The sequence below is a fragment of the Sesamum indicum genome, linkage group LG3 (assembly GCF_026168435.1).
Source record: "Sesamum indicum cultivar Baizhima isolate 11 linkage group LG3, ASM2616843v1, whole genome shotgun sequence".
NCBI lineage: Eukaryota > Viridiplantae > Streptophyta > Magnoliopsida > Lamiales > Pedaliaceae > Sesamum > Sesamum indicum.
The window spans coordinates 5573665-5599575 of record NC_142659.1 but is presented as its reverse complement, the minus strand read 5'-3'; the positions used below and the strand labels follow the sequence as shown (position 1 = coordinate 5599575).

At 34.3% G+C, this 25911-nt stretch overlaps 5 protein-coding genes across 16 annotated transcripts; 3 read left to right on the top strand and 2 right to left on the bottom strand.

The window, feature by feature from the left end:
* Window positions 1–464: 464 nt before the first annotated feature.
* Window positions 465–1141, top strand: LOC105157474 (serine/threonine-protein phosphatase 7 long form homolog). The gene is made up of 3 exons (XM_011073879.1): window positions 465–521; window positions 603–809; window positions 890–1141. Exons 1-3 carry the CDS (start codon window positions 465–467, stop codon window positions 1139–1141), a joined length of 516 nt encoding a protein of 171 aa, XP_011072181.1.
* Window positions 1142–6059: 4918 nt separating this feature from the next.
* QS (quinolinate synthase) lies at window positions 6060–10746 on the top strand. Its single transcript, XM_011073677.3, has 7 exons — window positions 6060–7163; window positions 8024–8308; window positions 8570–8794; window positions 8898–9077; window positions 9284–9781; window positions 10094–10255; window positions 10336–10746. Exons 1-7 carry the CDS (start codon window positions 6372–6374, stop codon window positions 10393–10395), a joined length of 2202 nt encoding a protein of 733 aa, XP_011071979.1. The 5' UTR covers window positions 6060–6371; the 3' UTR covers window positions 10396–10746.
* Window positions 10747–11825: 1079 nt separating this feature from the next.
* On the top strand, window positions 11826–17054 carry LOC105157296 (manganese-dependent ADP-ribose/CDP-alcohol diphosphatase). Of its 11 annotated transcripts, none has more exons than XM_088878899.1 (6): window positions 11826–11979; window positions 13181–14256; window positions 14816–14914; window positions 15010–15071; window positions 15793–16066; window positions 16488–17054. In XM_088878899.1, exons 1-2 carry the CDS (start codon window positions 11852–11854, stop codon window positions 14157–14159), a joined length of 1107 nt encoding a protein of 368 aa, XP_088735025.1. In that variant the 5' UTR covers window positions 11826–11851; the 3' UTR covers window positions 14160–14256; window positions 14816–14914; window positions 15010–15071; window positions 15793–16066; window positions 16488–17054. The 11 variants fall into 11 exon arrangements, with proteins under 11 accessions (XP_088735025.1, XP_088735026.1, XP_088735023.1 ...); XM_088878900.1 differs by having other exon boundaries at window positions 15007–15071; XM_088878897.1 differs by having other exon boundaries at window positions 14813–14914.
* WR3 (nitrate transmembrane transporter) lies at window positions 15522–16651 on the bottom strand. Its single transcript, XM_020692684.2, has 2 exons — window positions 16515–16651; window positions 15522–16238 (listed from the first exon to the last, which is right to left on the bottom strand). Exons 1-2 carry the CDS (start codon window positions 16639–16641, stop codon window positions 15754–15756), a joined length of 612 nt encoding a protein of 203 aa, XP_020548343.1. The 5' UTR covers window positions 16642–16651; the 3' UTR covers window positions 15522–15753.
* Window positions 17055–19140: 2086 nt separating the features above from the next.
* On the bottom strand, window positions 19141–25705 carry LOC105157472 (putative late blight resistance protein homolog R1A-10). 2 transcript variants are annotated; one of them, XM_020692326.2, is made up of 2 exons: window positions 25130–25705; window positions 19141–21524 (listed from the first exon to the last, which is right to left on the bottom strand). In XM_020692326.2, exons 1-2 carry the CDS (start codon window positions 25565–25567, stop codon window positions 19296–19298), a joined length of 2667 nt encoding a protein of 888 aa, XP_020547985.2. In that variant the 5' UTR covers window positions 25568–25705; the 3' UTR covers window positions 19141–19295. The 2 variants fall into 2 exon arrangements, with proteins under 2 accessions (XP_020547985.2, XP_020547987.2); XM_020692328.2 differs by having other exon boundaries at window positions 19141–21512; window positions 25130–25702.
* Window positions 25706–25911: the final 206 nt, after the last annotated feature.

The window sequence follows — 25911 nt, the reverse complement described above, 5'->3', positions numbered from 1 at the left end:
CATCCATCGCTCGATAATTCACCACCAAAATACACAAAAATCTCAATGCGAGAAGATGAAATAGACATTTTTGTGCAAGTTTGTACGTAAAAATGAGGAATGTATTTGATATGAGAATGGCGTGAGATTCTGCTGCTTGAAACACGTCGCTTGAACAAGTTTGTACGCATATTTATACATGTCGAAATGTATTTAATAAGGTTGGTCAAAGGCTGGTACGCGACCTACCAGCCTTTAATAAGGCTGATCGCGTACCAGCCTAAACGGCTGGCACGCTGCCAACCATTAATATATATATTATATATATACATATATATTACAAATATATAATAAATATACATATATTATAAATATAATATATATACATATTATATATATTATATATATAATATATATGTATATATATATAGCTGCCAGCCCTTAATTAAAGGGAGTGTTGTGCTGATATTTTTATATCGTGAATTATGCAATGCCAGCACAAAGGCAAAGCGATAATTGGTAGGGCGCTGCAATTGCTACAGGTAAAATTGACTTAAAAACTCTTACACATTTTTTTTGCTATTAATATTGATTAATAACACATATTTGTATTGTTCGTGCAGATTTGGGCATGGTCACGGATTACGCCACTTTGTCCTGGACTTGGTGTCCAAAGTCTATTTATGAGCCAAGTCCAAATGAACAACAATTGCTGGCTCCCAGCAACACCATATGGTGCTACTTGGAATTGTCAGCACACTTTCACCACTACAGTACGGGGAACTATCCGAGTCATACGAGAAATATTGGATGAGATGCAGGCGGATCAGGTAACTTATTTTTAATACTATTCGTATATTTATACCGTGAATTAAATTCATATTAATTTACATCTTTGTATTTATTACAGTTCATGTGGCAGCCGTATGACATGGACTCGGATGTCATTATGGTTTACGCCGATGAATTGAACCCCCAGTTGTGGAGGTCATCCGTTCCATTGATATTCTACGCAATAATTGAAATGCATCGTCCCCAACGGGTTGTTCGCCAATTCGGGATGAGGCAAAATGTACCAGACTCGATGGATACACGGGATATGAGCCTCTATCAGATTTTCCGTAAAAATCACGCGGGCGTACCTGCAACACATGCAATATAGTACTAGATGACAAAGACGATATGACACGGTTGTATATAGGCCACTCATTTCCAATAGAAGGGGAACAGAACGAGGTTATTGGGAATGGTACTACAACATAACAAGAAATTTCGTGTCGTCATCTACTGATAGACGTGTGGAAAGCGGGTACCAACCTGGAGAAGCACCTATGTTGCAAGTTGTGGTACGTTATTATATAATATTACATATTTTATTTTATATTTTTTTTAACAACAGAAAACTCATTATTTTTCTACACTTTTCAGGCAAATGAGGTGAATGCCCTTGAAACTTTATGTCGATCTAGACCATCAAATATTGAAGGATATAGTCAATTGGTGGATAGATTTGAACATGGGTTACATATTATCAAGGAAGCTATAACCCAACAGCCACAACAAACTGCTTCTCTATCCGATGATGCTCCCACAGAATCTCACAGGCAAAGAAGAAGTTCTAGCCGAATGTCAACTGATTCAGTTGAACATCATGATATTGGGGTGGATATAGCTGGTCCTGCTATAGTATATCCACCTCAAGATTATTACGCCTCAACCGCCTCAAAATTATTACATGCCTCAACCATCTCAAAGTGATTGGTTTCAATCGACTCCATATATGTCAAACCAAACACAAGATTATTCTCTTGACCTTGGTCTTGGTATTAATCAACCATATACACAAGGATATAATATTTCACCAATTCCATTTCCATCATTTGGTGCATATCGTGACAATGTGGAGTCAAGTTCCGCAACAACATCAAGTCGGTTCGATGGTGATGAAAATGAGGCACAAAATGAGCCAATTCAAAATGTGGGCGAGGAAATAAGAAGACCTCGGCGTCAACGCCACAGACGGAATTGTGGAACGGGTGGACATTTTTTATATTTGTAATTGTATAATTCATTGTAATTTTTTACAATTGTACAAAATAAATAACTATTACATTTGTACCCTTTTTTTTAATTTTTTAAGTTAATGCAATATTAATTTTATTAATTTTTGAATTTTAGTATGTTGTTAAAATTATTATATATAAATTAAATTATATAAATTTATTTAAACAAAAAAAAAGGAAAATACCCAAATCGGGATTTTAAATCCCAACTTGGAGTTGGGATTTTAAATCCTGACTTGGAGTCGGGATTTTATATCCCGACTTTCCCACTTTTGCAATTTTTTCCCTATATTTTATTGACGAGTCGCGATTTCAATATTTTTATTATATATTTAAAAAAATTATAATAACATAAAAAAAATTTTAATAATAAAAAATTAATTAACTCCGGGTTGTAGTCTATACAATAAATAATTATGCTCTGGGCTCGGCCGAAATCATATTTTTTAAGAATAATTATAATTTTTTTTTCCAAATTTTGTATAATTATACGTATATTTTTAATAATTTAAAAAATTATATCTAATATTTTTGAGATTTCAAAAATTCACTTTTGTTGATATTCCAAAACAAAATTTTTTGTATGAAATAATATTTATCGTTGATTGGTTTATTATTGTATTATTTCATACCAAACAAATTTTTTATCATTAAATTAGACATTAACATGTGAATATATACAAGAGTAATTTGATCATAAAAATTTTGTTTGACACAAACAAAAGTAATAAGTCAGTCGAGGTAAATATAAATTTTTATCCCTTTTTTAATATCAAGAAATTTAGTAAAACTTTCACTAATTGACGGATTTATTTGTTAAATGAAAGTAAATTTAATGAATATTAGATATATTTTTTCAAATTATAAAGAAACTACATGTAATTATACTAAATTTTAATAATAAAATGTAATTATCACTATTTATTAAAAAAAATAAACAAGCAAAAAAAATTCTAAAATGACTGTAATTTTCAACAGTCTGACAGAGATAAAGACACTAAATCTGTTGACTCCAAAAAGGGGAAGATTTAGCTAATAAAAGCATTATTACAGTTATAGATAGAATGAGTGAGCAGAGAAAAGCAGTTGGTTGGTGAGACTGACACCCAGTACAGTTAATAGTGATTCCCCACCGCCTTGTAGGCCAATGCTACTTTTAGAATTTACAATTTGGCCCCACATATTCTTTAAATTATCACTTTTAAATAAATTAATTATAATTACATCATGTATTTCAATTATCAATAATCATTATACGCCCATTATCGATATCAGATATGTATAACTAATCATATTATTATTATTATTATAAAAAACTAGCAACTACTATCAAAATAGACTAATACGTACATATTGATAAAACACGAACCCGTAACCACTTGATGTAGGGTTTTGTTTTCGTAGTACACCTCTTTGCATATAGTTTATTTTCACAAACTATTCTTGTCTTCTGAAATATACCCACCAAAAATACTGACGTTATTTATACAAATCACACCTATTTTTAAAAAAATTACATTTACATCCCCAAAAACGTCAACGTCATATACAAATCATCTTTATTTTTTTACTGTTAGGGATGATTTTTGTAATTACGTAAAAATATATGAATAATTTATATAAATAAAGTATAAGTTAGGAGTGTAAATATAATTATCCCTATATTTAAATTTACACATAGTTTTAGTTATTCCAAGTCATAATTAAGTACTATAAATTCGCACTATTGTATCACTTTCCATTTGGACTATGGTATATCTTTAGAAGGCCAAAAGAATGGCAATCAACAATTGCAAGGGTCCTTTTGGTTTTTTTTTTTTTTAAATTTTATTTTCGCCATTAATACAGAGAAATAATCACTTGGCAACTATAATGTAATTGTTATACTAAAGCTATTTTAATTAAAAAAATTGAAAAACAAATATACACGTGGTCCAAATCAAATTTGAGCTGTCAATTTTACAATAATTTGAATTATAACACGTTAAAAAATAAAGTGATAAAAAAACAAGTTAGGTCGTTGTCCTCTTTTCTAACCTTAGAATGCTACACATGACTTTTAAACGTCCGATGAGTCGGGAAGAGGTGTAGTAGGCCAATGACAAAAGATTTAGTCGAGACACGTAATAAATACTTTTGTCTATTCTTTATGATTGATACGAAATATATATAATTCTGAAGATAAATCATAACGGGATCACTTGAGATTTTTTATTCATAATTAATTAAGCAAATTACAAGAGAATTCATTATAATTTATCGTAATTTTTAATATTGTACAAAATAATTACGAAGGTTTCTATATGATAAAAACAAAATGAGTCGAAAAATTAAGATTCGGCAAGTTAAATTGAAAATAATATAAATTATATTATTAAATTTATTGAAAAGTGAAAAGTATGTTGGGATTTTCTAGTCATTTAGTCGTCAATTGTCCTAACCATCTGAAAATTCATTCTACACATGAAATTCTTGAAATGCAATCTAATTATGCAACTCAACATAACCACAACATAAATGTGAAATTGTTAGAACTCAAACCAAACATTAGGTAGACGTAATCATACTTATGTAATTTGAATTGTCACGACTCATTTTATTTACAAAAAAGTCAAAGCAATTAAAAACATACCACGTACTTCCAGCTTTTGGCTTAAAACTATTTTTCTTAATAATTTTAGAAATAAAAATTGACATCCCAAACACTTTCGAAATATATATTTTTAATCCAAAAACTGAAAAGCACTTTTTCGAAACTCTTGAAAATACTCCATAAAAAGGTAATCAACTATTTTACACCCTAATAAATATTTAGAGGCCGAAGTGCGAAATAACTATAATTATAAGACTAAAAATACAAGCATTAATATACTTAAACCCCCTATGAAAATGTGAAACTACATTTCTACTAAAGTAGCTTTGAAATTACACTGACATCCACTTCGAAAATTCTTCGATTACACCTGACCTTCTTCCATTATGGGTTGAACAAAAAATTCTAACTTTAGCAAAAAGAATTATAATTTTTTTATTTTGCCCTTCATTTAATATTTTAAAATAATTTTTTTGTACTTATAAACGGACAAATATATGGAGTGAAATTAACATCATTATATTTCCAGAAATTTAAGTCCCATAAGTTAAACCTGTTTTACTTATGGTCTCATTCATTATGGATTAGCACTTTTAATTGCGTAATTTACAAAATTTATCACTTTTGGTTCTCATCCACTTTTATTGTTTATAATTTAACAAAGTATGCCATGCATCCAGCATGTGGCCGTTAAGTATTTTGGGCTGAAGAAAAAATTGATGTATTTTCCTACTTAGGACTATTTTTGGGGGAAATATAACTATATTTGAGTGAAAAAAATAAATCTTGAAAATAAATTAGGGCAAAAGAGGGAGATTTCTCTCTTCTTTCACAAATTTGAAGTATAACCTTCCCATATTTCTATAAACGGAAGTCAAATGAAAACAGTACAAAGAATTATATCTTCCACAAGCAAATCAATTAGTGCCCAGATGGAGCTTTCATAAGCAACTATAGGAAGGACTAATTTTTCCTTCAACCAAAAATACTTAACGTCACGTAATAGGCATATGATCTATACTGTTAAATTATGGACGAAAAAGTGGCAAAGTACCAAAAGTACTATTTTTTTAAATTATGGGACTAAAAATGCTATTTTCATAATGAATGAGACCAAATGTGAAATATGCTTAACTTATGGCACCAAAAATGCCATTTTTCCTTACAAGTATAAATTTATTATATGAATATTAAATAAGGGGCAGAATTAGAAATTTATGTAATATTTTTTTTCAAATGTCAAAATTTTTTATTTAGACCCTAACGAAGAAAGATCAAGTATAAAGAACGAATTTTTAAAAAGGATATAAGTGTAATTTTATATTTTATTTTTTGGTAAAAAAAGTATAATTTTGTAATTAGAGGGAATGTCTGATACAATTAGTTGAGAAAAAATCTAAACAAGTATTGTTCAACACCACTCTTTTCATGGCCTGGCCCCAACACACTTTTTCTCTTTTGGCGCGTGATTAGGCGGCTCTTTCCTACCGCGCATTATCTCAAGGCCCTCCTCCTTCTCCTGCATATATCCTTGCATTTCCGCAGGTCTCCGCATCTCATGCCTTTCTCCCTATCCAATTTACACACACAACACGCACTGATAGAACTCTTCTTCCTCCTTTCTGCGCCCGTTCCCTCCTAATTCAAACTCGAACGGCATCAGAAGTACTTGGGACTATAGGCATACGTCAAGAAAACATAGATACCGTGTTTGTTCTTTGTTGTAAAGGTAGGAGATGGACTCTGCTGCGCTTTCCTTCGGAGCTGTCTCTTCATCTTTCTTTTGCAATTCCCGGAACCCTAAATTCAGCTGTGTATCTTCTAACCCTAAGCCTGCCTCACCGCCGATTGTCAGATGCAGCCAGTCGGAGAACCCGCATCTGAATTCTTGGTATCCTCTCAAACCCATTTCAGGAACGGCTTTTTCTTGCACTGCTGTTACGTCCCACCACACCAACACCTCCGGAAGTGGTAATCTCACGGCCTCCACCGCCGCCGCCGCCGCCACCACCAGAGCAAAGCTGCAGCTCCTCATTCAAGAATTTCAGTCGTTGACAGTACCGCTGGACCGCGTAAAAAGGCTTTTGCACTATGCGGAGCTTCTCCGTCCTTTGGGAGATTCATTGAAAAGCAACGACAGCCGCGTGCCAGGGTGCACTGCTCAGGTGTGGCTGCATGTAGAGCTGGATGATAATAACAAATTAAGGTTCTTGGCTGACAGTGACTCGGAGATAACCAAAGGGTTTTGTGCCTGCTTAGTTTGGGTGCTTGATGGTGCCACCCCGGAGGAGGTTTTGGCTGTGAAAACAGAGGATTTGGCAGCTCTGAGTGTGGTGGGATTGAACAGAAAAGCGAGTGGTTATTCTAGTAGCCGGGCGAATACTTGGCATAATGTGTTGATGAGTATGCAGAAGAGGACTAAGGCTTTGGTGGCAGAGCGCGAAGGGCGGCCTCGTGGAGAGCCGTTCCCATCATTGATTGTTAGTGCTGAGGGCATACAGGCTAAAGGGAGCTATGCAGAAGCTCAGGTGGAACTTCTATCTTTTGATGTTGTGTGGTATAGTTTGATCTTAAATTTAGTTATTGTGTTTTTCTTGTCTGCTTTTTTTGGATTTAGTGATGTGGGGTATGATTAAGGATTCCTTTTTGTCCAGCTTATATTAACGTTTTCACGGAAGATTGTTAAAGTAAATAGGTGAAATAAAAAACACTAACTTGTCTGGAAAGTGCCCAAATTAGTCAATAACTGTCTTTCTACTGTCTCAGAGAATTAGTAGATTGATTTTTCTAGGACTTCAGATGTAGGATTTGGAACATTACGAGCGAAGACCGCTATTTCAGATGCTGTTGAGTTGTAATCGAAGCCATTATTTGTTAGAAAATTTTAATGAGAATTGCTTCAATTTACAAACCTTTCGGGCTCTGCTCCAGCTTGCATATATATATATATATATATATATCATATTATCTTTCATCTCTTGGTTCAGTTTGGTGGAGGTTTTAGGTTTTCAAGAATATAATAACTAACACTTGGGAGACGTGATTTTTTTCTATCTTTTCCTCTGCTTTTGATCAAAATTCTAATAAATTAAGTTGAATGAGATTGAAGCATAGGAGAGTTGCTTTGTTGAGTATATGAAGAAGTCATTGACAGTGAAAGTTTGCATAGATGTTTATCATGACTGCGTCTGGTGTCAGTCTTGATGATAATTAAGTGCTGAACTTTGAGAATATCATCTGGGTCATCTCAAATTCTTTCAAGAATCATTTAATGTGGACTGGGTTAAATAATTGTTAGTAAGGGAATATTGTTCACTACTGTATGTCATCTTCTCATGTTGATATCCTGACTATTGAAGAACCTAAGTTCCAATATAGTTTATTGCAGGCTCGTTTTCTGCTTCCAGATGAGGTAAAAATTCAAGAGCTAGTGAATTTTCTAGAGGAGAAGAAGATTGGTGTAGTTGCACACTTTTACATGGACCCTGAGGTCCAAGGCGTTTTAACTGCTGCACAGAAGCTCTGGCCTCATATACATATATCTGATTCACTAGTTATGGCAGATTCCGCTGTCAAGATGGCTAAAGCGGGATGCAAATTCATCACTGTACTTGGTGTAGATTTTATGTCTGAAAATGTACGTGCCATCCTTGATCAGGCTGGATTCCCGGAGGTACTACATCTTACTGAAGTTGTTTTTGTTCGGTTCGTTATATATATTTTTTTAATTGATCTGATGCTTAAGCAACTGCATAGACTTATTTACCAAGTAACTAACAAACACCTAATAAAATTTATAAATGTTTCCGCTGATCACACATTTATGTACATGCAGTTCGAACATGTTTGCACATATTTAAGAAATTGCCTTTATCTTTTCCTTCTTCATATCATATTAGTTAGTACACATATGTTAACTATGAATGTTGTTCAGGTTGGTGTGTACAGGATGTCAGATGAACGCATTGGTTGCTCATTGGCAGATGCTGCAGCCAGTCCTGCATATATGGATTACCTTGCTGCAGCTGCAGCTTCTGTTTCTTCTCCCTCTTTACATGTCGTGTACATTAACACCTCGCTCGAGACCAAAGCTTATACTCATGAAGTTGTTCCAACAATAACATGTACTTCTTCTAACGTTGTGCAAACCATCCTTCAGGTCAGTTATGCTCTTGCTTTTTGTTATTAATATTTCTTGGTTTTTGGCCTAGCTTTACTTCAACTTCTTTTTAGTTGGTTTAAACTGCATCTTGTACTTCCAGGCATTTTCAGAAGTTCCTGATTTAAATGTCTGGTACGGTCCTGACACCTACATGGGAGCAAATATCATGGAGTTGTTCCGGCAGATGACTGCAATGAGTGATGAAGAAATAGCCGAAATACATCCAAAGCACAATAGAAACTCTATAAAATCTTTGATACCTCGACTTCACTATTTTCAGGTAAATTTACCATTGGATCAAGAAAGTATTCTTGTATAAGAGCCTTTAGTTGTTTGTTTTGTCTCAACCCTACTTGGCTGAAACCTCCACGAACCCAAAAATAGGAGAAAAATATAAATATTTTAGGCGGTGAATGTTCTCTTCTAACACAAGATCATGATGGCCTAATTACATTCCTCTTGTAATGGCTTAAATTTCTTTGCCAGGACGGAACATGCATTGTTCATCACCTCTTTGGTCATGAAGTTGTTGGTAAAATAAATGAAATGTATTGCGATGCATTTCTAACTGCCCACTTTGAAGTTCCTGGCGAAATGTTCTCCCTAGCAATGGAAGCAAAACGAAGAGGAATGGGAGTAGTGGGTTCCACACAAAATATATTGGACTTTATCAAAGAGAGATTACAGGAGGCTTTAGATAGAAATGTTGACGACCATCTTCAGTTTGTTTTAGGAACGGAGTCAGGAATGGTAACTTCAATTGTCGCTGCGGTCCGCAAACTATTGGGCTCCGTCAAGTCTCATGACAGAGCTAAAGTGAGTGTAGAGATAGTCTTTCCTGTCTCGTCAGAGTCAATAACTACAACACCAAGCTCATCCCCTGGCGAAGCAGGGGACTTCTTGAAATTCCCTGTTATTCCTGGAGTTGCAAGTGGAGAGGGCTGCTCTCTTCATGGTGGTTGTGCATCTTGTCCTTACATGAAGGTAGCTGAATCCAACTCATGCTTTGCTGTTTATACTTGAATCACGCTTTCGGTTTTCAATATCTGAAAATTGATATTGGAACTCTCTGTTTCAGTTACCTTCTGTTGCATGTTGATGTAAATCCTAACAATATCTTAGTAGATTAAAACACTACACTGTATATCTTGCTGGTTGTGCCCAGCAATTCACTTATTAATCCACAGTCCAGAACGATGAATGTCTAGTGTACTTTTGCTACATGTATTTTAGATCTCTGTACTTGGAGTACTTAAACGTAAGTTTCTCACTTCATTTCCTTGTATACTTGGTCAGATGAACTCTCTCGAATCGCTCCTCAAAGTGTGCCGTAGCTTGCCCCATGACAAAGAGAATATTTCTGCATATGAAGCAGGGCGGTTCAGTCTGCAGACTCCCAACGGCAAACTAATTGCCGATGTTGGTTGTGAGCCAATTCTACATATGAGACATTTTCAGGTTCATGTTGCAAATTCCACATCCATCTTGAGATTTGATAATTTTCAGGTAATTAACAATGCAATTTGTGCTTTCTACAGGCTACCAAGCAATTGCCAGAGAAGCTGATCCAGCAGATCCTTGGCATTAACTCGGAATAGAAGATCAAATTATGCAGCCAACAAGAGCATGTATTAAACCAAGTCAAAAACGGGGAAGATCTCGATGGACCTCCATCTGCAGATCCCGTCTAGTAGACAAGAATCCATATGTTACTCAAGGTCGATTTCAGTCGAATAATTTTCATTTTTGCTGTTTTTAATTGGTTTCAATAGATCGTTAGATGTAAGGGGAGTGTCTTTCTTAATTTTTTTCCCCTTCCCCTATTTAAATAACCTTTCATTTGAGAGATTTATTAGGATGTAAGAGATGTGTTGGCCTGCAACACTGTAAAAAAGAACAGTTTCAGTGGAAATGAATCGCCCAGAATTTTGCTTTGGGAATTATGATAACTGCTCTTGCCTTTTGAGTTTATTTGCAGAGCCAGAAATGGTGTAGTATTTCTCTGGAGATATTTGGAGCATATTCGAACCCTTTAGGCCTTGTTCACTAGCTCGGATATCAATACGGCAATAATTCATCGCCCTTACTTCAAAAAACGAGCACATAGTCTTGATTCCTTTTTTTTTTTCAAAAAAAATGAGGAAATATGAACCGTAAAATAAGGGCTTCAAGATAATAGGAAATATATATATTTTTAAAAAAATAAATTACAATTAACTCATTTTAAAAAGTATGACGTTATATAACCCTTAAATCACTCACTTAGAGAAGAATGTTAGATCTTATTTTAAAACAAAATTTGTTAAGTATTTTGATAAAGTAAAACTTCAGAGTTTATAAGAAGATTAAGTTCGTTAAGTGTTTGGATAAAATAAAGGGTAAAATGCAGACACCCCAACGTATGGGGTTATTTACACTTTGCCCCCCAACCTTCTTTATTTAACACTTTCCAACCCAATCTTGGGGGGAGGGTCTACATTTTACCCTAAAATAAAAATATAGAGTTTGTAAGATATTAGTAAAAACAAATTTTGTAAGACATTTGAAGAAATTTTTTAAGATCTTAAAAATAAATTAGAAACTCCTTATTCTTATTTTTTTTAGAAAAATTATAAGCTCATAACATTTTTATTTTTAGAGCTCATAAGCTCTTTTCATACAAAAATTATTTTACATTTTGTAGCATTTTATTTTAAACTCTCTCAAATATTTTATAAGATGTTTTAAAGAGTTTATAAGCTCACCCAAACACCGAACCTCTAACTCAGATTTCAAATACTCGTAGCAAAAAGCATGTATTATTCTTTTCATAAATGCAATGACGGAAAAATTACACCCCCATCTCCTGAAGTTTGATTTCAAATACTCGTAGCAAAAAGCATGTATTATTCTTTTCATAAATGCAATGATGGAAAAATTACACCCCCAACTCCTGAAGTTTGGTTTTTCTATTATTTGAAAATTATATTTAGTTTGTTTCTTTTCAGTAAATAGATCCCTATTAGTCTAATTATCCTTGGGAAGCAATTAAATCAAATATTACAATTTAATAATATGCACAGGAATTCCCAATTTTCCGGTCTTCTTTTCTACTCGAAGGTTGATATAGACTCCTCTTTTGCTTTCTACTCCACATTTTCTTATCAAGGACATCATTGGAGCATTAAGATTTCTCCAGAAAGGTATGTAACTTCCTTTATTTTTCTGGATTTTCTTGATTATTTGTGTGTATTCAGTCGTATATCTAAGTTTTTGTCTTTTGAAAATCCGTCATGATTGTTTTTTTTTTGGTTGGTAGGTGGAGTTTTCTCCTTCGTAATCTCTGCTTCTAATTCTGAATTTCTTTTGACTTTCGTTTTAATTGGGTGGGTTTTATGGGGTTTCAGTAAACAATGGAGGGTAGTTGCAGCTGAAGAATGTTAGTTTGAAGGTGCTCAGCTGAAACTGTGTAATTTGATTCAAGAAATTGGGTAATCACCTTTTGATTTCGGCGAAATGTGGGGGAAAGTTAGGAAGTCAATGCAAAGAAGTGCTGATTATTCTTGTTTCCCTGGTTGCCCACAGCTTATTTTAGTGTAAAAAACTGATCTTTTCTGTGAGTGTGGAGGCAAAAAGGTAGATGGTTTTTGGTGAACCAAACATAGCCTTATTTCTGGTAAAGGATGCAACTAGTTTGGCTGTCAGATTAGGGAGGTCAGCAGATGTTGGTTTGAGAGAATTTCTCTGATATCAAGGAGGGATCCTGGATTGAAGTTTTGGTTATCCAAATTTCTATCATCGTGGAAAACTTTTACACTACCAATATCTTTTCAAATTTCTCTGACAGAATCAACTACATCGCACAGCCGACCCGTCAAAATAGCATTACTGGTATTCACTCGGACACTTCATCCATCCTCTGTGACCGGCTCTCTATCCTTTCATAAATTACCTCGACAATTTCATCAATGAGTTTCCGGTCCACATGAAGAGAAATGCTGATGAAAAAGAGAACTTAATAATTTTAAGAGAAATTTTGTGCTAACTTCAAATTGTTTCAATTATCCTTCACATTTATGTATTGGAGAAGTGAAAAGGCGAGTATATGGATAATTTTGTGTAAACTTTTTCCTACTTCAGTCGGTCTGAGTAATTATTAATGAGTGAATAATTAGACTAGTTTCAATTTATTCTTTTTTGCATTTCTTCATAGCTTAAGGTGAAAGTTACAGGAGTAAGAGAGTATAAATTTTTTTAATATGTTTTACTAATCTTTCTTATGGTTGTGGATTTGCTGACTCTTACTGCTATTATGTTGCATAACAGCGCATACTCTGTTGCAAATACGTCAATATAAATGCAGACTTAAACATTAATTATAATATACATCTTTTAAATTTCTAGGAACTTAAATTTTGGCCCTATGGGTTTTCCAAATGGGATTGTCCATGCACACGGGAAGCAGCCTCTTGTTTCTTTTGGAGTGATATCAGATGTCCAATATGCTGATATTCCGGATGGCCGCTCATTCCTTGGTGTTCCTCGCTATTACCGGCACAGCCAGCTTGTGTTGCAAAGAGCAGTGCAGAAATGGAACGAACAAAAGCTCAAGTTCGTCATTAATTTTGGGGACACTGTTGATGGCTTCTGCCCAAAGGACCAATCTCTAACTGCGATCAAGAAAATTGTGAATGACTTTAGCACTTTTAATGGCCCTGTATATCACATGATTGGCAACCATTGTCTTTACAATCTGCCTCGTGAAAAATTACTTCCGCTGCTGAACATTCCGAGTACTGATGGTCGTGCCTATTATGATTTTTCTCCGATTCCAGAGTTCCGATTTGTAGTCCTTGATGGCTATGATATCAGTGCTATAGGCTGGCCCGAGGATCATGCAAATACACTGAAGGCCCTAAATGTTCTCAGGGATAAAAATCCAAATACGAATAAGAATAGTCCAAATGGGCTCATAGGGCTCGAGAGAAGGTTCCTTATGTTCAATGGAGCTGTCGGGAAAGAGCAGATGGAATGGTTGGACCATGTGCTTCGGGATGCAACAAAACTAAACCAGAAAGTGGTGATATGCTGCCATCTGCCACTAGACCCTCATGTGTCTTCAGAGGAATCCTTATTGTGGAATTATGATGAAGTGATGGATGTGATACACCAGTACAATTGTGTAAAGGTCTGTCTAGCCGGGCATACGCATAAAGATGGATATGCAGTGGATTCATATGGTGTGCATCATCGGGTTCTTGAAGCAGCCTTGGAGTGCCCTCCGGGAACCAATGCTTTTGGATATATAGATCTTTATCCTGATAGTTTATTACTCACTGGCACAGATAGACTGGAGAGTCAAGAAATGGTTTTCAGTTGTTAGAAGGAGAAAACATTGTCAGTTCTGAAAGCTTATTAGCTTTAGTGCAGGATAATTATATTCAGCAAGATGCCGAAAAGTACAAAAAAACTGCATTTTTGTAAGTATTCTACTTTCCTGATGTCTGTAAATGTTTCTCAGTCATCGTCGATTGAGAAAGTAAGCCATTCAAAATTTACTTGTAACTTCATTATTAGTCTTTAATTTTACATCGATATCTTTCTGAGCAATTTAGAGTTGTCTGGTTTGTACTCTCCATTATTCTTCTGAACGTATTTCTTCTATGTGTAAACATAATGGGGAAACATCATCCATGCTGCCTTATATTGACAAGTCGTAGAAAATCTTGCTTTTCATCTATATAGAACATCAGACCTGATTCTAGTAAATCATGTAAATGATGCTGCTCAATTAAATTCTGCTGTAGTCAACTAGCATATCTCAGCTTTATCAGCTCCAAGTTTAAAAAAGAGAATTATTTGTAGATATTGCCTGTTGTTTAATTTTCACCTACGATAGATGAGCAAAATTTCTCCATGCAACACAGCAGTTGTTATGACTTGTATTCTTTTTGTGCGGTTTACTAGTATTTCTTATTCCTCCATCTATACCTACTTCTAATAAGTTATATGTCTGATGCTGCTTGGCTTATCCAGCAGTCATAAAGTATCATATTGCTATTGAACTCGGAAGTACAGCTTATCTGGAGACTTTTGCTGTTATTTTATTCCTGGATAATGTATTTTGCCGTACAAGAGGTACAAGTTGTTCTACATCCTTACATAATCAATTTTGATGTATATATTTTCCTTGCATTTGACTTTTCTTTTTTCTATTAACAATAATTAAGCAGGAGGATGACTGCATAATTACGGGAATGTGCTTGGATCTGCAAATTGGTGAAAGCATCGGAAGGTGTGTTGAGATTTAAATAATGAAACACAGATGTTCAAATTTATTGTTATTTATTTCTTGGTCAATAGTTGGTACATTTACATTCACATTCTTGATTATCATTGACTTTAGGAAAGTGCCTTGCACCTTCTCACATATCAATTTATGCTAAACATCTAGACATTGCTAGATGAGATATCTACTCTGATTAGGGATCAGATTCTTGGAATATTCTCAGAGACTTCTGGTTTGAGGACATAAATGTGATGATTGCAGTTTTTTATTACAATTTTTTGTTATATGACAAGGTTGCATTTTCTGACTAATGGTTTTCTAACTTTCCTTCCGACATAACTATTGCAACTATTGCTATGGAGTCACATTTTATCTATGCATTCTGATGCCTGAAAGCTCTGAAATTGTATCAAATAATATAGAATAAAGTACGAGACAAGGATAAGGAAACTATGGTAGGTAAATGAACTGCAGTTCATTTAACTTCTTAGCCCAAACCTCTCATCCAACCTTATACATCATACAATGGTTTCAAATCATTCGCAAGCACCTAATGGACAAGCCTGATAGGATGCTTTTTGACACTGACGGTTCACATGTAATGAAACACAGAATTTGCTATTACACAACACAGATATCATAAAGCCTAATGCATGCAATAGATGGCAATAATTATCCCAAAATCAAATCAGCTCTTCTGGGATGCCTTGGCCTTTCTCTTTTCCAGGAAGAAGAATCCGAACAAAGCCACCACGGAGAAAGCCGAGAAGCAAACTGATGCAATGTCGAGAGAGACATGACGGCCGGAGATCGCCTGGACCTCGAACAAGTTGGTGGCCTTGTGAGAATCCGTGGTCTGGCCAAAGGCTACCTCCTTATCAGCAGAGTTGTGCACGTAGGCCCTAATAAAATATGTAGCAGTCGGCACATCTCTCTGCACTGTCCAGGTGAAGGTGTTGGTAGAAGGGCTGTATGGCTTCGCAACAATCTTGTGCTGGCAGGTTTTGTCCCTTTTTAACTCTTCCTCTGTTTTTCTCCATGCACGGTCCTGTTGGCTAATTGGTGCATAGCAAAGCTTGATTTTTACCGTCTTGTAGTCAGAATCTGTTCCAGCTGGGAAAGTGTTGTTGAGTGACCATGTCACTGTGATGTTGTCTTCCCCACCTTTCAGAACTGCACGTTCAATGTTGATATAATTTTATACAAGTAAACAAAGTTGCGTTTGCTCTGCTAGACAAAGACCAAATGATACCAATCAAATGGAAAGTGCAATAACACTCGCCATTTGGTTGGTTTGAGTTTGTCAAACCTGATCCAAGCAAGAATTTTCCAGACCAAAGAGAGATTCTTCAATTTTAAGCTCTAGATGTGTGAATTTCTTGAAAGTTGCTGTACACTTATCTTTATGACTTTATATTGCAGGAAAAAATATTTATGAAGTAATGGTACCTTGTCCCGCTTGAGGTGAAGCAGTGACAACGAGAGTATTCTGCAGAGAAGAGAAGGTTGCACCATAACAAGCTGCCACCAAATACGAGAGCAAGATTGAAGCAACAATGGAACCTTGAATTGCCATTGAATGTTTGCCTTCGGATTAAACGATTTCTGAGTGATAAGGCTGAAATATTGAGAAAAGCTACCTGAGGTTGATGAGGCCAAGAGACAGCCTTCGGTTGCTTATATAGTGGACAGATAAGGCTTTCTCACCTTTATTTCAAACTAGGAAAACACCAGGGTCTATTTTATAACGTAAGTCGAAAAAAGTAAACGCAGCAACTGGCAGATTTTCTCATTACTGTTGGTGATTTATTATAGATAAATCAGGCTGGTGACATTGCTATGTGTTATTTTAAGTAGGAAATGTCCCAAAAACATGTCCAAAGGATGGGACAAGAATTTTTTAGTCCTTAATTTTTAAATGACTTGGCTTATGACATTCTTGGATAGTTTGATGAACTGGTTATATGTGTTCCAAGAATTATTTTTTTCTTTCTGTATGTTTATTTTGACATTGTTCTAATTATTTGGCCCAACTCTATTTTGGTGCCCGCAAACACTAGAAGAAGTTGACAAAATGATAGTACATAACTCATTCCTGCTGCCAAGAGTTGCACTGGCACTTAATTTACCTTACATATTAACAAGTTATATTGAATTTTGATATAATTGTAAATATCTTTCGTTATTTGAAAAATTAACAATAATTTCCTAATTTTAGCAATAATCTAACAATTAATTCAATTCGTTGGTTTTATTTCATTTTTTTTGGATAATAAAATGATTAAAATATTTATGTGGACTATGAATTATAATTTTACTTATATAGTTTTTTTACAAGTTTTTAAAATTTTCATTCATTTCGTTTGATTTTTTTTACAATTTTCATTTTTACAAAGAAAAAGTTACATCAACTGCAAAGTTATAATTCTAAAACTCTATTTAAGGATTATGTAATTTAATTAAATATCAGGGATTATATATAAATTTCAAATCATAAGGAATATTCGTAAATTATGTTACACTATATGAAAGGTCGATGTAATTTACGGTATTGATTATTGGTTTGGCTGGTAAACACTGCTCATATGTTATTTAAAGGGGAAGTGTCCCAGAAGCATGTCTAGAGGATGGGGCAACCATTCCTCAGTATTTGCTTATATGTTCAAGTATTTTGTGTCAAGTTCAGTACGGAAAACTTGTCCCCTCAAACAATCATAATTAAAAAATGAGTTAATCTTGGTGAAGAAATTGAATAGTTAAAGAACTCTGAATCATTCTCTTAGAGCTCATCCTCTTCATTATAAATGATCTGCTTGCACTGAAATGGTCTAGTGAAATCCCAATTCATTTGCATATAAAGTAAATTTTATTATATTTATATTTTATTTTAAAATTTATTATATTATATATTATATAATATTATATTTTGGAGTGATAAGGGAAAAATTATAAATAAAGTATAATTTTAGACCTACATTTGCGGTCATCGCGCGTATACCTTTTTGGCCTCAGGGGGTTTGATTTTTTTTTTTATATTTCAGAAGGTGTAATTAATATTTTAAATTTTTTAGGGGGTGTTTGAACATTTTTTTTTTAGTATCATGGGGGTCCTTAAAATTTTTCGGGAAAAATGACATGGATCAGCTCTGCCTATGACGGTAAAGCCACAGACAACTGAAAAGTCGCAGCTCGATTTATTACAGTCGAGGAATGCCAAAGTATAGTTTGTTTTGAACAAGAACGCTGTAAATCTGCACTGATTCGTTCAGGATCAAGTTTTGATGATTATGTTTGGCAAAGGTTGATCGAACTCAGACAACTACCAAAAATCACTTGCATGAGGCACTTGCTGTTCACAGAAGATTAGTAATACTTTACGCCATTCATCATTCACCTATTTTTTCTACCAAAAATCGTTAGAATTGGTTGAGAGTGGATAGATTTATAATAGCACAACGCATTTGAAACAAAATGGGGACATGAGAAAAAGCATAAGACAGAGGGTTTTATCGGGCACTGCACGAAGACCATATTGGATACAATTGAAGCATGAAGCAAAAAGAAGAAGATGTTCGCAAATAAATATCTCAAGAACAATACGATGTTATGACAACCACAGTCATACATAAGGTGGAAATCTATTTGGAGTCCGACTAGTGAAGAAACTAGGGTAAGATGGCTCCATGTGACGACTGCTCATCGATGAGGCTAAACTATTGGCATGCTCTGCTTGCTTTGTCTGCCACACATATGAAACTAATATTTCGGTAAAAGTAGACATCTTAAACTAGAAACTAGTGTGCTGTGGAGAGGATTAATTATGTTGTTATGATCGAAGTATATATATCCAGTTGCATGCATGGTCACAGCTTCAATTAAGACAAGTTGCTTTCTTACACAATATGAGAGACCAGAGTACCTCCTTCAGTAAGATTTTGTTCTGATACAATAACAAATTCACATGAAATATAGTCTAAAGAGTAGAATTGAAATTTGACATTTCATTTTTATTAATGAATGAAATGGTCTGGATAATTAAGAATCGAAGAAAGAGAGCATTTGAACATATCAGACATCAACAATTCTACTTCTTTGTAACTTACTTTTAATAGGCAATGAAAAAGACAGGGACCTAACTGTGTAATGGATATCAACACATAGAGCATACAAGTGGAATTAAATAGACAAAGTAAATGAAAATTCATACTTGTTAAAGCAAATGAGAATATATCATTCATAGGAAGGAAAAATAGAGAGCTTCAATCTTCTTCCTTTGTTGTCGGCCTCCTGCTGAATTTCCTTGGCAGAAACAGCTGCTAACTTTGTGGTACGGTGTAAATCTATTACCTGGAGGCTTAATATATCTGCCAGGCCAAATGGAAGTGCTTTAAGTTCCTCACAGTTCCTAAGACTAAGGTGTTGAAGCTTAGGGAAGTGATGACTTGAAGCCTCCCAGAAAACCAAATCCGCATACTCAATTTGCAACACTTCAAGTTGTTGAAAACCTCCATCCGCTGCTTCCCAACGCTCTCCAGTGAATGCATCATTTTTCAACTTGAGTACTTTGAGGTTCTCCAACATTCCAAGGACAGACATTTGCTCCCAACCAAGTAAAGTATATGATAGTGTCAGGCTAATCAGTTTCTTTGGGAATATGTGAGGTGGAGGAAGACCGGGCAATTTAGCTTCTTTTGGATGAATATGTAGATCATTCAATAGTTTCAACTTCTCAAGTTGTTGCAATTTTCCCAAATTATCAAATGTAGTAGAGCCACCCTTGTCATCGAGTAGCATGGTTAGTTGCCCCCGGATGCCCAATTTCTTCAGGTTGATAGCCCTTTCGAATAAGTTGTCTGTGCAACTTTGAGGTGATATGTTGACAAGTGTTTGGATTTTTTCGCCGTTGCCACCAGCTCCTGCATTTTGTAAGATGACCGATGCATTGGTTTTCAAATGCCTTAGATGAACCATCTTCCATATGTCTGCCTTGATTTCCAGGACACGTGATGATGTAAAAACTATAATCGTTTGTATGCTCCACCACTTAGAGATGGCTTCAGGAAGGACCTTGAAATCACTGGTCAAAGCAATGTACCTCAAATGAACTAGTTGAGTTAAGTAAAATGGGAATCTAGTAAATCTGATGGACCTGACATCCAGAACCCTGGTTAGTTTGAAAGCATCTGCTATGGCTGAAACGTTCGTAGGTAGCAAAATGATCTCTTCTCTCAACGAACACAAAATACTGCGAACACGTGGACCATAAGGTTGTGATGATATGAAATTGATCACATTATTGAAGTCGATAGCAATGTGGCGCATCCTTTGTAGATTAGAAATTGAGTAAGCATGTACTTCGCCACCATGCCCATGTATTTCTTGGAAATAGTGTTCGTAAGCTACAGTAACGCAGAAATCACGTATAAGGTCGTGGACACGACAAATTTTAATTTCACCAGTGGTGCTCAATTTGTCAGTCATTACCAGGTTTCTACTAATGAGATCCTCCAAATATTGCTTTGCGATTTCCTCCAAACTTATCTCTGTTTTTTGTTCTATATACCCTTCTGCAATCCACAGGAGAATCAATCTCTTGGATGAGATTTCAAAGTCTTCAGGAAACATTCTCAGATACAGAAAGCAGGGCTTCAAGTTAGACGGTAATGCATTGTAACTGAATAAAACAATTTGCTGGAATCTTTTTTCCATGTCGCTGTAGTCAAATGTCTTGGAGCTTTCAGCGACTTTCTTCCATGAACTTTGCATCACCTTCATTTCTCCTGTTGAAGCTGTTTTTGCCAGAACTCCACCCACCAGCATTATTAGAAGCGGCAGGCCACAACACATGTCAACAATAACTCTTTCGATCACTTCCAGTTCTTGAGGGCAATTGCGATGTCCAAATACCAAGTATCTTAATAGCATCCAGCTTTCTTCGTAGGTTAGGAAACGCAAACAGTGGGATTCCCTGTTAGGGTTAATAGCTTGACCCACCACTCTTGAACGACTGGTTATCAATATTTTATTCGACTTATTGCTCCTAATTGGAAAGGCATGTCGGAGATCATCCCAGGCTTCAGTAGTCCACATATCATCCAAGATAATTAAGAACTTTTCTTTCTCTAGACGTGCATGAAGTGTTCGTGCTATCTCCTGAACAGTTTTATCATACATGTCCTCCGTAATCCAACTCAAGTCACGCAACATGCCAAGAAATATATCCTTTACCCTGTATACTTGAGAAACGGAGACCCATAGCCGAATGGGGAACTCGTATTCAATTCTTGGATGACGGAAAACTTTTCTTGCTAATGTTGTCTTACCAAGGCCAGGCATACCAACAATAGAGATGACATCTAATTTCTCCGTTTCTTCAATTAGATATCCGATGATTTTGTTGGTTTCATCTTCAATACCCACCACAGTGTCTTGCCTCATGGAAGAACCCTGATAAACAACCTTAATTTGATTTATGAAAAATACAAGTAGACATCAATAATCTTATTAAGAGAAAACACACCAATCTAACTGGTTGTTTTTTTTCCCTTCAATTGAAGGACTTAGCATTTTACTTATCTATATATATTTACAACTGGTAATCATAAAATATGTATGAAAAAATGCAAGCAATACCTTGTCATATTACAACTAAGTGAATTATCTCCCCATGAAAAAGAAATTACCAATTTACTTCTCTTCGACTTTTAAAATATAGCAATTTACCCGTCTATGTTTTTGAAAATGAACCAATTTACTTCTCCATATTAGGGGTGGACGTTTGGGTCGGGTAGTTCGGGTCCCGAAACCCGATCCGATCGGGGCTCGGGTATTTTTAAATAAATTTCGGGTATCGGGTTACCCGATATCCGAACTCAAAAGATTGGGTCAGTGTTCGGGTAGGCTTCCCCTACCTGAACCACCCGATCGGTTATCCAAATTTTTATTTAAAAAAGAAAAATTATGTGTCTTTTTATGTTTGAGTCTAGGGTTACATACATTGTTTTTTTTGACGTTTTCATCCTTTAACTTTAATGATAACATTTTGATCTTGTGTATTTTCAATTTACATAATTTTAATCATTTTTTCGTTGTAGTCACTTTCAGTACCGAGAAATGTGAACTCTAGCTACCCTAAAAAGTTAAAAGACAAAAATATTCACAAACATAATCCAAAAATAAGAACAATAGTCCTAATTTTAAAAGGTCAAGTGAAATGCACATCCATTTTTTCAACGAAAATGATAAATTCCGACAAAAAAATGACTGACCACAGTACTACCTTAAGAAATTAGAGGACTAAAATTCAAATAACTTAAATTACGAGATTAAATATACATTTATTAGAGAAAATTTGACTCTACATTTTAGTTGGTGGATTGGTCTTGCAGCTATGTCACCATGGTTCAAAGAAGTTCCATAAATATGGTATTATTGCAACTGTAGTCGTTAAAGGGACAAGACCATGGGATTAGGATGCATATGGCCTTAAATGGCCAATTCTAAATCAATATACTGTAAGTTCGTTTCTTACGAGTATAACTGTATGTCTATAGTAATAATATTATATAAGTGTATGTCTATAATAATAATAATAATAATAAAGCAAAAATAGGAAATGCGATTTCATGAGATTTGGGCAGTTTTTGCTCTTTATGAATGAATTTGATTCCAAATTATGAAGGAACGAATTCTGGTGGAATACAATAAACTTAATTATGAATAGATTAAAAATAGGAATGAAATGATTTTAATATATCATTTTTATGTTTGGTACACCGAAACTTACTGATTTTTTCAAAAAAAAAAATAATAATTAACAAAGTTACATTACATAAGAAATATTATTTTAAAATATTAAATTAATTACATTTGATAATACACATTTTTAATGTTTCAATATAATTAAGTTTTTCAATAAATACTTATTAATTATTTACTTATTTAGGATATATATAAAAAATAATCAATACAACTGAAACCGTGTAATATTTTATACTTATAGTAATATTTAGTAAAATGTATATAAAGATGTAACCAACTTTATAGTATATTTAAAAAAATAAATTAGTTATATAATATACTTTTATATTTTGATATTCATTATATTTGATGTATCTAAAATAAAATATAGTTTTATGCATGCAAATCTTATTAAGTATAATTTTATTAAAAGGTGGATTAACAATATATATAAATCAAATAATCTATTCTTAATTTATTGCGATAGCTAAAATTATTAATAAGATGGAGGAATGTCGGACCCATACTTGTACGTATTCAGTATGGTTAAGGGAATAAGCCTCGACAACAATCAGACTTATAGGATCGATATTGAAATCATCTTTTAATTTATAGGACTAAAATTCAAAAAAATAACATTAAGTCTTATAATATCAGGTGGTGCCCATTTTAGTCCTATAGGTTTGATGAGCAGTACTTGCACACGCATTCATAATTGCAAAAATTCTTAAATTTTTAGTCGCATGTGCAGCATTTGATCAAACTCAGGCCAAATTGACAATGGGATTAATGGCAATTTTTGTCCTCTTATTTCAGGCCATTCTCGTTTTAATCCCCTAAGTTATTAGGGTTTCATTTTGGTCCCGTAAAATTAAAAAAATCTCAATTTTGATACAAATTTGGTCGGAAAGTTGAGTCTCTCGCCGGAAAAAATTGGAGCTTGCATTGTGATTGGTCATCCTAAAAGGCTTAAAGGCAATTTTCATCCCCTAACTTCAGGTCATTCTCGTTTTAGTCCCCTAACTTCAGGCCATGTCTTCATCACTTCATCTTTTTCAGCCAATCATAATGCAAGTTCAAATTTAAAAAGTCACATGCCTGGCATGTGACTTTTCCGGCGAGTGACTCAATTTTTCGACCAAATTTGTACCAAAATTGAGATTTTTTCAGTTTTACGGGACCAAAATAAAATTCTAATAACTTAAGGGACTAAAATGAGAATAACCTGAAATTAGAGGATGAAAATTGTCTTTAAGCCAATATCCAGTGAACAACACATTGAAATTGCACAGAATAAATAAGGGGTTAAAAATACATAAAACAATACTAATTTTAAATATATTAATAAAAAAATAAATTAAACAAAATGAACCTCCCACTCCCCAATCCGTAGCCATTGGACCCTCGCCGCTACCCCCCACCCCTCGCCCCCGAATTTGGACTTACCATCGTCCGAATCTATGCTACTCTGAGCGATACAATGTAATCTATCTAATTCTCATTTATATCTTTTCTCAATGAATTAATCATTAACTTTCATGAATTTTTCTACTTATTTTATGTTATATCATAAGGATATTTTTTTGTGTAGGCGTATCATATTATGAATACAATATAGAAAAAGAATAATATACATAAATAAGTACAATGTAAAAACTCATTAGTATGAGTAAATACAAATAACATGAAAACTAGTTAATGAGAATAAATAATATATATTAAAAGTAATTATTATGGAGTGAGAAGTAAATTATTTTAGATAATTATCCTTAGAAATAATATTATTGTATAAGATTAATTTAGATAAATCAAAAAATAAAAGAAACTTTTAAAATCATTCATACTTTTAATAATAAATATAGAAAAGAAAAGAAAAAATATTATTTTTCATCTTATAACTGAAATTTTATTCAATTTTGGTCCCATTGATTATATGTTTTTTCATTTCCATCTTATATATTTTAATTTTTCTCAACATGTATATTTTAATTTTGTTCCATTAATTATTGATAAGACACAATTTAACGCTCTTATGCATGTTCATTTTGAATATTTTGAAAGGATTTTATTGTATAAATCTGTAATTATCTATCTTTTGAATGTTGTAGTTATGATAAATTTCGATAAAAATAGAGAAAAAATAGTGCAATTGAACTAAAAAAGTGACCAATACAAGTACATCAATATGGCGATCGCGCTATTTAGTACTTGAGTCAGTTTGCACAAAAGTGGACAATTTGGTTATAGGACAAAAAATAGGTGCAGTCCATTTAAATATGGCTAGAAAAACATTTGACGTTTGAGAGGATGGATAGACGTGTTACCTGATTTCGTTCCAGGTTTTGTAGTTGAGTAGGCGTACGGTCAGATGCATCTCCAATTAGCAACTCGCTTTCAGAGAGCAACCTGGAAAAATTTTCTTGAACCCTCTGGGCTGTTGACTCAACCTCTTCGACGACGTCGAGAAGCTTCGCCGGCGGATCAGAAGCCCTTCTGAAGTACTTTTCAGTCTCCTTCTCCAGCGCCTGGCTCACATATACATCGACAGCGTCCTCTGCTTTGTAAACCACTTCTCTGATATCCTCAATCACTTTTTTCGGGATCTCGCGCTTTTCTGTTGACTCGTTGAGGAATGTTTTGAACAAAAGCAGATTCTTCTCAAGCCTTTGGATCTGATCCTTTACGTCGGAGATCAAATCGGCCTGATGGAGACGTAGCCGGTTCAGGTTTTCCAGTAGGGAGCGCACACAAGTATCTTCCATGTCTGTGAGTGTGAAGAAGAGATAATTGCAAGCTGGAGAGAAAGAAAGGGTTGAATTGTTGGTGGGTGTGATATACTATACATATATATACAGCTGCTTTTTGCAAAAACTATATGATAGTTGATGGGGACGGAATCAAATATACAATGTGTTCTCAAGATTCATATCAAATTGAAATGTTTTCTTTATCATTCCACTCTCTCTGTCTCTAAAGTTGAAGATTAGTAGGTATTTATTTTTTAAAGCTATTGACTTATTGCTTTATCTTCTTTATCTAAATAAATTGATTATTTATATATATAAAGACTAGTATTTTTATTAAGAACTTAGATATAAAGCATGCT

Bases quoted from the DNA above. Each gene is read 5' to 3' on its own strand.
- LOC105157474 (XM_011073879.1), top strand. From the start codon at position 465: ATGCAATGCCAGCACAAAGGCAAAGCGATAATTGGTAGGGCGCTGCAA. The intron at 522-602 runs GTAAAATTGACT...TTGTTCGTGCAG, and splicing joins GGGCGCTGCAATTGCTACAG to ATTTGGGCATGGTCACGGAT. The intron at 810-889 runs GTAACTTATTTT...TATTTATTACAG, and splicing joins ATGAGATGCAGGCGGATCAG to TTCATGTGGCAGCCGTATGA.
- QS (XM_011073677.3), top strand. From the start codon at position 6,372: ATGGACTCTGCTGCGCTTTCCTTCGGAGCTGTCTCTTCATCTTTCTTT. The intron at 8,795-8,897 runs GTCAGTTATGCT...TTGTACTTCCAG, and splicing joins TTGTGCAAACCATCCTTCAG to GCATTTTCAGAAGTTCCTGA. The intron at 9,078-9,283 runs GTAAATTTACCA...TTTCTTTGCCAG, and splicing joins CTCGACTTCACTATTTTCAG to GACGGAACATGCATTGTTCA.
- LOC105157296 (XM_088878901.1), top strand. From the start codon at position 11,852: ATGCACAGGAATTCCCAATTTTCCGGTCTTCTTTTCTACTCGAAGGTT. The intron at 11,980-13,180 runs GTATGTAACTTC...TTAAATTTCTAG, and splicing joins ATTAAGATTTCTCCAGAAAG to GAACTTAAATTTTGGCCCTA.
- WR3 (XM_020692684.2), bottom strand. From the start codon at position 16,641: ATGGCAATTCAAGGTTCCATTGTTGCTTCAATCTTGCTCTCGTATTTG. The intron at 16,239-16,514 runs GTACCATTACTT...TTGAACGTGCAG, and splicing joins TTCACCTCAAGCGGGACAAG to TTCTGAAAGGTGGGGAAGAC.
- LOC105157472 (XM_020692326.2), bottom strand. From the start codon at position 25,567: ATGGAAGATACTTGTGTGCGCTCCCTACTGGAAAACCTGAACCGGCTA. The intron at 21,525-25,129 runs GTAACACGTCTA...AATCAAATTAAG, and splicing joins AAAACCTGGAACGAAATCAG to GTTGTTTATCAGGGTTCTTC.